This window comes from Hypanus sabinus, chromosome 1, assembly GCF_030144855.1.
Source record: "Hypanus sabinus isolate sHypSab1 chromosome 1, sHypSab1.hap1, whole genome shotgun sequence".
Taxonomy (NCBI): Eukaryota; Metazoa; Chordata; class Chondrichthyes; order Myliobatiformes; family Dasyatidae; genus Hypanus; species Hypanus sabinus.
Genome location: NC_082706.1, coordinates 175,393,019 through 175,403,374, shown reverse-complemented (window position 1 = coordinate 175,403,374; position 10,356 = coordinate 175,393,019). Strand labels below are relative to the sequence as shown.

At 44.1% G+C, this 10,356-nt stretch overlaps 1 protein-coding gene across 1 annotated transcript in view; it reads left to right on the top strand.

Moving 5' to 3' along the window:
* Window positions 1-8,270: 8,270 nt before the first annotated feature.
* LOC132400643 (gamma-glutamyl hydrolase-like) overlaps window positions 8,271-10,356 on the top strand; it is a 44,750-nt gene continuing 42,664 nt past the window's right edge. The window contains exon 1 of the mRNA XM_059981826.1: window positions 8,271-8,981. Coding sequence (XP_059837809.1) covers window positions 8,891-8,981 — 91 coding nt within the window. The 5' untranslated portion in view covers window positions 8,271-8,890. The remainder of the gene's footprint in view (window positions 8,982-10,356) is intronic.

Genomic DNA, 10,356 nt, shown 5'->3' with positions numbered 1-10,356 from the left:
AATAATTATAATACTGATTGTTGTCCATTGTGTCTGACGATGACAGAAAACCATTGCAGGTGTGTTTTTAAAGTTGAACCTTTTTGAGCTCAGAACTCCAAGTCCAGTTTTACAAACAAGCATCACAAACTGGGGTCTTCCCATTTGCGGTGGATGACCATGACTTCTTCCATGCCTTGTAATGTCTTACGCTCTCCACGAAGCATTGCGGAACTACCTTCCTGCCTGCTGGGCCTCACCGTGGATCTCATCTACCCAGTCCACCAGAGTTGACTTTGCATGCTGGGACAGGTATGTCCCTAACTCACCGGGGTATGAGGCCGCTGGCTAGCCTCACCTGGTTTAGCCCACCTGTCGAAGCTGTGTATTGGAGTATGGCTGCTGTAATATGCAAATAGCTACTTGGAGACGCAGGTGAGGCTTGAGTGTCTGGTGGGGACCAAAAGTAAGTGAATTGCCCCAGAATGGCCATGATATGCCCCTACACCAGAGGTACTACCTGTGGTGAACTACATATACCTGTCTGGACAATCCCCCCCCCCACCCCCACTGACTGCTCCTGTGACTCCTCCCACGGACCCCGGTATAAAGGCGATTGGAGACACAGCCCCGGCCTCAGTCTCCAGGATGTAACATGGTGGTCAATTGCTGCTTGTTCTTTCTTCCAGCCAATAAAAGCCTATATCTCGCCTCACGTCTCCGAGAGTTATTGATGGTGCATCACTACCCCTCCCTGGACACCCCAATAATAACAATAATAATAAATAAACAATAAATATTGACAACATAAGATGAAGATTACTTGAAAGTGAGTCCAAAGGTTCTGGGCACTGTTCTTTGTTGGGATGAATGAAGTTGAGTGAAGTTATCCCCTCTGGTTCAAGAGCCTAATGGTTGAGTGGTAATAATTATTCCTGAACCTGATGGTTTGGGTCTTGAGGCTCCTGTACCTCCTTTCTGATGACTCCAGCAAGAAGAGAGCATGACCTGGATGGCGGGGGTCTGTAATGATGGATGATTCTTTCCTGTGACAGTGCTCCATATAGATGTGCTCAATGATGGGGAGGCTTTACCCATGATGGTCTGGGCTGTATCCACTACTTTTTGTAGGATTTTCTAACCAAGGGCATTGGTGTATCCATATCATGCCTTGAGCAACCAGTCAATGTACTCTCCACCACACATCTATAGAAGTTTGTCAAAGTATTGGATGTCATGCCTAATCTTTGCAAACTTCTAAGAAAGTAGAAGGGCAGCCGTGCTTTCTTTTTAATAGCACCTACGTGCTGGACCTAGGACAGGTTCTCTTAAATGATAACACCGAGGAATTTAAAGTTGGCGACCTTCTCCACCTCTGATCTCCTGATGAGGACTGGCTTATGGACCTCTGGATTCCTCCTCCTGAAATCAATATTCAGCTCCCTGGTCTTGTTGACATTGAGTTAGGATTGTTGTGGCACCACTCAGCCGGATTTTCAATCTCCCTTCTACTTGCTGATTCATCACCACCTTTGATTTGGCAAGTGACAGTGGCGTCATCAATGAACTTGAATATGGGATTGAGAATATGGAAAGAGAGTGTAAGCACACAATCTTGTGGTGTACCTGTGCTGATGGGAGGTTGTGGTGGAAATGTTGTCGCCAATCCAAACTGACTGGGTGAGATAACCAAGTGAGGTAACCAAGGATCCCATTGCACAAGGAGGTATTGAGGCCTTGATCTCAATGCTCATTGACTAGTTTTAAGGGGATGATAGAAATGAATGCAGAGAGAAAGTCAGTGAAGAACATCCTGATGTATGCATCTTCAGTGTCCAAGTATTCCAGGGTTGAATAAAGAACCAAAGAGTGGCATCTGCTGTTGTGAAGGTGGGTAACTGGAGTGGAGCCAGTCCCGTCTCAGGCAGGAACATTTCATTACCAACCTCTCAAAGCACTGCATCACAGTGGATCTAAGTGTTACTGGACAAGTCATTGAGGCAGGTTATCACATTCTTCTTAGGCACTGGAATAATTGAAGCCTGCATGAAGCAGGTGGGTACCTCAGACTGCTGAAGCAAAAGGTTAAAGGTTGCAGTGAACATTCCAGCCAGTTGATCAGCACAGTTGGTACCCTGTTTGGGCCAAGTGCTTTCCATGATTTCACTCTCCTGAAGAATCCTCTCATGTCAGCCTCAGAGACTGAAGTCAAAGGGTCATTGCAGGCTGTAAGAGTTTGGGATAGTTCCTCCCTGTTTTGATGGTCAAAGTGAGCATAACAAGCATTGGGAATAAAACCTTGTTGTTGTATGTGTCACTTGGTTTTACTTTGTAGGAGGTGAAAGCATTCAGACGCTGTCACAGCTGTCGAGCATCCCACAGTGATTCAGATTTGGTCCAGAGTTGCCACTCTGCATGTGAGATTGTTTTCCGGAGGTCATATCTGGACCTTTTGTATTTTACTTGATCACCACACCTGGACACCACTGTTCTGGCCTTCAGCAGATTGCATATCTCTTGTTTTATCCAGGAATCTGGTTGGGGAAAACTCTGATTCACACTCAAAGCCCGTGACAACTGTGGAGTGTTCATTCAGATCCTCTGATGAGTCCTTGAACATGGCTGAGTCTACTGACTCAAAGCAATCCCACAGCTGCTCCTCAGCCTCCCATGACCACCTCTTTGTTGTCCTCATCTCTTGAGTCTTGCTCCTTGGCCTCTGCCTGCATACAGGTGTAAGGAGGACAGCCAGATGGTCAGATTTGCTGAAATGTAGCCCAGGATAGAATGTTAGGTATTCCTAATACCTATATAACGGTGGTCAAGTGTGTTGGGACCCCTGGTGCTGCAAGCGATATGCTGATGATAAATGGGGAGAGATTTCTTCAAACAAGCCTGAATGAAGTAGCCAACAATGATTTGGAAAAAACCTTCAGTGTTTAATGATTGCTTTAGTATTGCTTCAAGTACTACCATCAGGTAGGGGAGTTGGAAAGTTTTTGGTAGTGAGAAACGTTGCTAAGTTTTGGAACTAGAGCAACAGCATCGGTTATGGCTGTTTGTCTTTGTAACTGGTTTGCCCATTTCAGGAAGTGATTGAGGGGCAGAACCTGAGAGTGCAGTCAGGAAGAGAAAGTGAGTCAGGCACGAGGACGCTCTCAGATTATTATTAGATTTTATGTACTGATGGGAAAGTTTTCCCCGGGGGTGCAATCAGAACCAAAATCATAGCACTGTGGTCAGCTCAACTGCACAGGAAGAGAGAAGAAAAACCAACAAAGCAATATTCACAGGGGAGTCTATAGTTAGAGCAGACAAACGTTTCTGTGGTTGCCAGTAAGACTTGCTATCTCCCTCAAAATGAGCTCAAAGGTATCACAGCAGAAAGTTCTGAAGGGAGAGGCCAGGCATCCACATTAATATCAATGATTATGAAGGAAAATAAATGGGGCCCTGTAGGCAAATAAAAAGCAGGACCTCTAAGGTAATAATTTCACAATTACTCCCTGGCTCCCAAGCTAATGAACACAGAAATATTGCATGAGTTACTGTATTGTAGAGGGAATGTTGTAGAACAGAGAACTTTAGATTCTTGGAGCATTTGGACCAATTCAGGGAGAGGCGGGACTTGCACAGATCAGACTGATCACACTTTAGCAGAGCTGGAACCAATAGTGATACAAAGTGTTTAGAAGAAATAGGGAAGGGAATATTAAGTAAGCAGAATGGCAGTAATGATACATATGAGGAGTATTTGATGGCGCTGGGCTTGTACTCGCTGGAGTTTAGAATGGGTGGAGGGATCTCATGGAAATCTATCAAGTACCTGGAGGTCCAGATAGAGTGGACAAGGAGAGGATGTTTCCTATAGTGAGGGAGTCTGGGACCAGAGGACAGACTCAGAATAGAAAGATGTCCTTCAGAACAAAAATGAGGATGAACTTCTTTAGCCAAAGGTTGATAAGAGAATGGAATTTGTGCCACGGACAGGTGTGGAGGTCAGTTCATTATATTTAAAGTGGAACTTTTAAATATATCCACTACTCTCCAGATGGGAACAGAAATGAGAGTGCTGAAGGTGAGGTAGCTGGTTTACAAACAGAGGCAGTGTGTAGTGAGGCTCCTAGCAAGGAGAGGCTGATGATAAAACTGCAGTCAACAGGATGAGTTGCAACATAAAAGGTGAAAAAAAATTGAAAAGGGTGAATAAGGTATTATATTTGAATGTATGCAGCATACAGAATGAGGTTGATGAACTTGTGGCACAGTTACAAATTGGCATGTATGATATGAGCACCACTGGCTGAAGGAAGATTCTAGCTGGGAGCTTAATGTCTAAAGATACACATTATATCAAAGGACAGGCACGTAGTCGGAGGGGGTGGCATGGCTCTGTTGATAAAAAAATTAAAACAAATTATTATCAGAGATGACACGGTCAGAAGGTGTTGAATCATTGTGGATAGAGCTAAGGAACTGCAAGGGTAAAAAGACACTGATGGGAGTTATGTACAGATCCCCAAGCAGTAGTAAAGATGTGGTCTACAGATTACAGTGGGAGTTAGAAAGTGCATGGCAAAAGGGCATTGTTGCAATAATGCAGAAGACAACAAACTGCAAGTGCAAATATTAATAAATAGCAATAAATAACAACAACATTAGATAATGAAATAAAGAATCCTTAGAAGTGAGATCATTGGTTGTAAGATTTCAATGATGGAGTGCAGTTATCCCCTTTTGGTCAAGAGCCTGATGGTTGAGGAGTTGTAACTGTTCTTGAGCCTGATGGTTGAGGAGTAGTAACTGTTCCTGAACCTGGTGGTGCAAGGCTCTTGTACCTTCTACCTGATAGTAGCTGCAAGATGAGAGCAAGACCTGGGCGGTGAGGATCTCTGATGATAGATGCTGCTTTCCTCTGACAGTGTTTCATGTAGATATGTTGAATGGTTGGGAGGGCTTTACCCGTGTGTACTGGGCTGAATACACTACCTTTTGTAGGATTTTCCATTCAAAGGCCTTGGTGCTCCCATAACATACTTTCTACACATCTATAGAAGTTACCAGAGTTTTAAATGTCATACCAAACCTCCACAGACTCCTAAGGAAGTAGAGGCACTGCTGTGCTTTCTTCGCAATTGCACTTACATGCTAGGTCCAGGACAGCTCCTCTGAAATAGTAACACCCTGCAATTTAAAGTTGATAACCCTCTCCGCCTCTGATCTTCCAATGAAGACTGGCTCATAAACCTCTAATTTCCCTTTCTGGAAGTCTATAATCAGTTCCTTGGCCTTGCTGACATTGAGTGAGAGGTTGTTGTTATGACACCACTGAGCCAGATTTTCAATCTCCCTCTTCTATGCCGATTCATCTCCACCTTTTGATTCGGCCCACAACAGTGGTGTCATAGCAAACTTAAATATGGTATTGGAGCTGTGTTTAGCCACACAGTCATTGTAGGGAATTGTATTCATTGTAAAGAGTTGTATTACAGCATACCCCAACATCAGTTTGAGAACCACAGTATTTTGTCTTACATCCACGACCTCTACCTGGATGTACAGGGCACAAAGCATCAAGTCGCAGCCTACTGTGAAGAAGAGACTAATAGCATCCAAGCACATACTACCCAAATACTTTGCTCTCTTTTTGGATGAATTGCTTATTTTTAAATACGTTTCACATTGTAACTTAGAATATATTTTATGTATTGCACAGTAGACCTGTGCAATATGCAGGGATTCCTTAAGGTTGTTATAGCTGGGGGTGGTAATGGGGACAAGCTCCCGCTACATATTAAATGCTTCCAATGTCATGAGCCTCAAATAGCCTCTGACGACCAAGTGCATCTCCTGGTCTTCATGTGTGGCTTTGATACTAAGCCCAATGGAACCATTTTTACTGACAGGAGAAAGAGTAAACACGTTTCTGGCACCATAAAGCGAGTCGCTTTGGGCAGATGGGGCTTGTCGGCCATGATTGGCAGCTCACCTAGGGGAAGGAAAACTCTGATCTCAAACCTCTGTTGCCTTGGGGCTATACCCACTCAGAGAAGGCTTCGGGAGTAAGCTGTGAAGGAAAAATCCAGAGCTGGACTCCCTAAGGCAGTCTTACATTGAGTTCAATACTGAATGGCAACTCTTGCAAGGCTGCTGGTGACAAACTTTGGTCTTTGGCGTTCCTTTGGGTTCATCAGAAGCGCGGAGAAGGGAAGCTTACTGCATAACAACAGCTTGCTCTCCATATTGTACTGCCCTGACTTGCATATCTAGACAGCTGAATGGAATGGATTATAGGTGGTAAATGAAATTTAATGCTGAGAACAATGAATGTTACAGTTTAGGACAAAGAAAGAAAAGTGGCCACAAATCTAAAAGGGCTATTATAGCAGATCTGGTGACATGATAGATTGCGGCGGTGTTTCTAAAAAGACATACGGGGCCTGGGGCTTTATAAATAATACAACGACAACTAACTTATGATGCACGTGCATAAAACATAGTAATGGAACAAATGTAGTATTGTGTCCAGTTCTGAGACTGTATTTTGGGAAGGATGTAAAGAAAGGACACTGCAGATACTTACTAAAAAGATTACTGCAATGAGTCTATAATTATTTGGATAGACTAGTGAGTTTGTGGTTCTCTTGGAGCAGAGAAAGCTATGAGGTGACCTTCCATAATATTACCAATTTATAGTAAAGGAGAATGCTGTTGAAGGACTTCAAGAACTAGGTTTCATAGAACAATGGTGACTGGCAAAAAGACAGCCACGTTTCAGGGTGGAAATGGAATTTAAAAATTGATAACATAAGGAATAGAAAAAAAATGGAGAATGCTGACGATTTTGTTTTATCATGGAACACTTTTTTTTCTTTCCACCTACGCTGCCTGACCTTCTGTTGTCAGCATTTCTACTTTTGTTCATGACAGTGGAGCAAGCTTCAAATACAGAGTCCAATGGGAAGTGGACATTTATCCAAAGTTCAGATTTCCACATATGTCAGTAAAATACAGTCACACAAAAACATGTAGATCCATGAATGCTGATGAAATCTGCAGCTGAACATTGGTCATCTGCCGAGCGAACACGGGGGGCAGCACCGACTCCCACGTTGATGCTGCCACACTGCCTCCAGTGAAGCAACGACTCCAACCCCTCTCTCCTGGCCGACACCGTGGTTTGAAACCTAGTCATCGCTACGCCCAAGGCCATGCACCTTCCCCACCGTCCACCAATAACCCAGTGAATCAGACTTGAAGCGTTCCACATTAACAATGTTCAACAGGGTCTTGTGATCACAAGGAAAGTGACTCTCTGTTAGACTGCACACCACCTTCGCGCACCAACTCCTCCATTTTTTTTTGGAGGCAGCGGTGCGATCCACACTCATTCCAGCTCCTTAAGTTTCTCCGCCAACGAACCACTGGTTGATGGAGTAGACCAGCAGTCCTCTAAGTTCTGAATATCCAGCAGGGTCTTGTGATTGTTAAAAAAAAAAGTTTTTAAAAGTAAAAAAGCTCCTTTGGTTGAACTCGTACAAGCCGCTGCGATTGAACAGCTGCCATCTTACCGGAACCTACGTAACATTTTCTTGCAGGCATTTACAAATAAAAACAATGGATTCACTGAAAATCTACATACCAACTCTTCCCGCCATTATGGACATTTACACTACACTCTGCATCTGCAAAGGAAACAGCATTATGAAGGACCCCATGCACCCCTCATACAATCTCTTCTCCCTCCTGCTGCCTGGGAAAAGGCTCCAAAGCATTCGGGCTCTCACGACCAGACTATTTAACAGTTTCTTCCCCCAAGCTATCAGACTCCTCAATACCCAGAGCCTGGACTGACACCTTACTGCCCTATTGTCCTGTTTATTATTTATTGTGATGCATGCACTATTTTTGTGCCCTTTACGCAGTCCTGTGTAGGTCTGTAGTCTAGTGTAGCTTTCTCTGTGTTGTTTTTTTTTACGTAGTCCAGTCTAGCTTTAGTACTGTGTCATGTAATACCATGGTCCTGAAAAACATTGTCTCTTATTTACTATGTACCATACCAGCAGTTATGGTCGAAATGACAATAAGAGTGACTTGACTTAAGATAGAACAATGGCCGTCCAGATATAATAATACAGGGTGAGCAAGCGAGAACAACTTATTTAATACGTTTGTAGATAAAGCCATTCCAAACACACAAAGCTTACAGAAATCAATGAGAAAAACACCATAAGTATGCCAAATTAAAAGAGGAATTTGAAAGAATTTGGAACATGAACAGGGTGTGCATTGTCCCGGTATCATCCCAAGGGCATTACACAACAGCATTAAACAATTAGGGCCACACAGTGATATCTGTGTAAATCTTCAGAAACTTACAATACTAAAACCACTGGAATAGTCCGAAAGTTCTGAGCAATTCACAAATGAGCGCACCTGGCTATGCCCGTTCCTCTGGGATTTACCAACTGGACCTGAGAAACCACAACAATAATACTGAGAACGTGAGACGCAAAGTCCAAACGTTGTGTTCCGTGTTGAGGTGAGTGAAGTTCTCCATGCTGGTTCAGGAGTCTGCTGGTTGAAGGGTAACTTTTCCTGAACCAGGATGGTGGGGGTCTGTGATGATAGATGCCGCTTTCTTGTGCGGTGATGGTGGGAGAGGATTGAATGGGCTCTTCCGTATCGTGACCTTTTGACTTTTTGAGCATGTGATTGATTTAATTCCGCTTTTGACTTTGACTTTGGATCTCGAGTTCTGGAGGGGTGGTGCCAGAGGCCGGAAGTGCGGAACGGTTGTTCGAACTCCCCTGAGCAAGGAGTCAGTGTGGGCATGAGGCTGCAGGAATTCAGCTGTCATGAATTAAAAACTTCCTCGGAACAGCTCTGAACTTGTGTCGATATTTTCATAATGGATACTCTCCGGCCGCACGCATTTGTACTGCTGCTGTGCGTCTCCGCGGCTCTTTCGGCTGCCCCCATCAACCAGCGACCCGTAATCGGTAAGAGAGGCGAGTTACTCACAGTCGGGCATTGCTGGCAGTAAAAATGACTAGAACTGGGGATTTTGCAAAAATATTTGTTCGTTTTTTTTCAAGTCTCTCCCAATCAGAAAGCCAACTTGGCTTTCTGCCGACGTTACGGCTTGTTAATGCCGTTACGTGTTCTGACACCGCCGGGAATGCTCACAGTTTGATTTATTATTTTTAAATGAAGCAAATTGCTGGAGGAACCCAGATCATCAGGCAATATCATGGGGGTGGGGAATGGATAGTGAAGGGATTGCAGCCTCCTCAGGTTGACTTCATTTCCCTCCACAACCTTTTCGTATGTCCAGGCCCACCCAGCGCCACGGAGCCAACCAGTATGTTTCAGACAGTCAGCCATAATTTCTGCGACTTTTTGGTCTCAAGGGAACGGATAGGATTTGTGACCTCTTGCATGCTCGGTCGGTGGCTGACTCAGACTCTCAAACTTGTCGCCCAGAACCACTGTGATAGAGAAGGACGTGCAGATCCTTAATGTAGTATTGGTGTGAGTCGGACACGGCTGTAGATTGAACCACCACCTTTATTTAACAGACTGCTATTTTCTTTACCCCCCGTCCTGACGTCATACGCACTCTGACCTACGAATACTCACACAGTACATTACATCCTCCTCCTCAAGATTTGTTTTACAACACTATGAATTACCAAAACAATGCCTTTCTTACATTGCAAAAACCATGACATAAACTAAAAAAATCTTCACTTATACTGTATTCTACATTGAATCTTACACCACTAACAGCAGTGTATTTTCTTTTACTAACATAGACTAATAAACCTTTTATTTCACACCTTGGAACTTATAACATGTGTGTCTGCCTCAAACTGTGTGAGACTGTAGGTAGATCTAGTCTCTGTATCTAGCTGAAAGCTTGACTTGTCTCCCAGACCGTGTGCGATACAACTGTGACTGAGCTTGTCCTTCATCAGAGTCCGTCTCCCGAGTGACCTCTTGTGTCTTTGCGGTCTGCATTCCCACCTCGGTCCGAACCTTCACCTTCATTGCGTCGTGGGGTTTCATCGTCCCCCTCACTCTTGGTGTCGTTTGTTTCCATGTGTGTATCCGTGGAAATGTCCTGTGTATCTGTACGTGGGAACTTCCTCTCGCCTGTCTTCAGCAGATGCTTCCTGTTCTTCCTGTAGACTCTTCTATCCGGCGTGCGAACTATGAAGGATCTTGGTTGCTGATGCCTGTTCACACCTACAGCTGGCTGCCAAGTGTCTCCTCTCTGTATTCTGACATTTTCACCTGTATGCAGATCTGGCAACTGTCTTGTACGTCTGTCATAGTAGCTCTTTTGCTTTATTTGCTTGTCATGTACTTGAG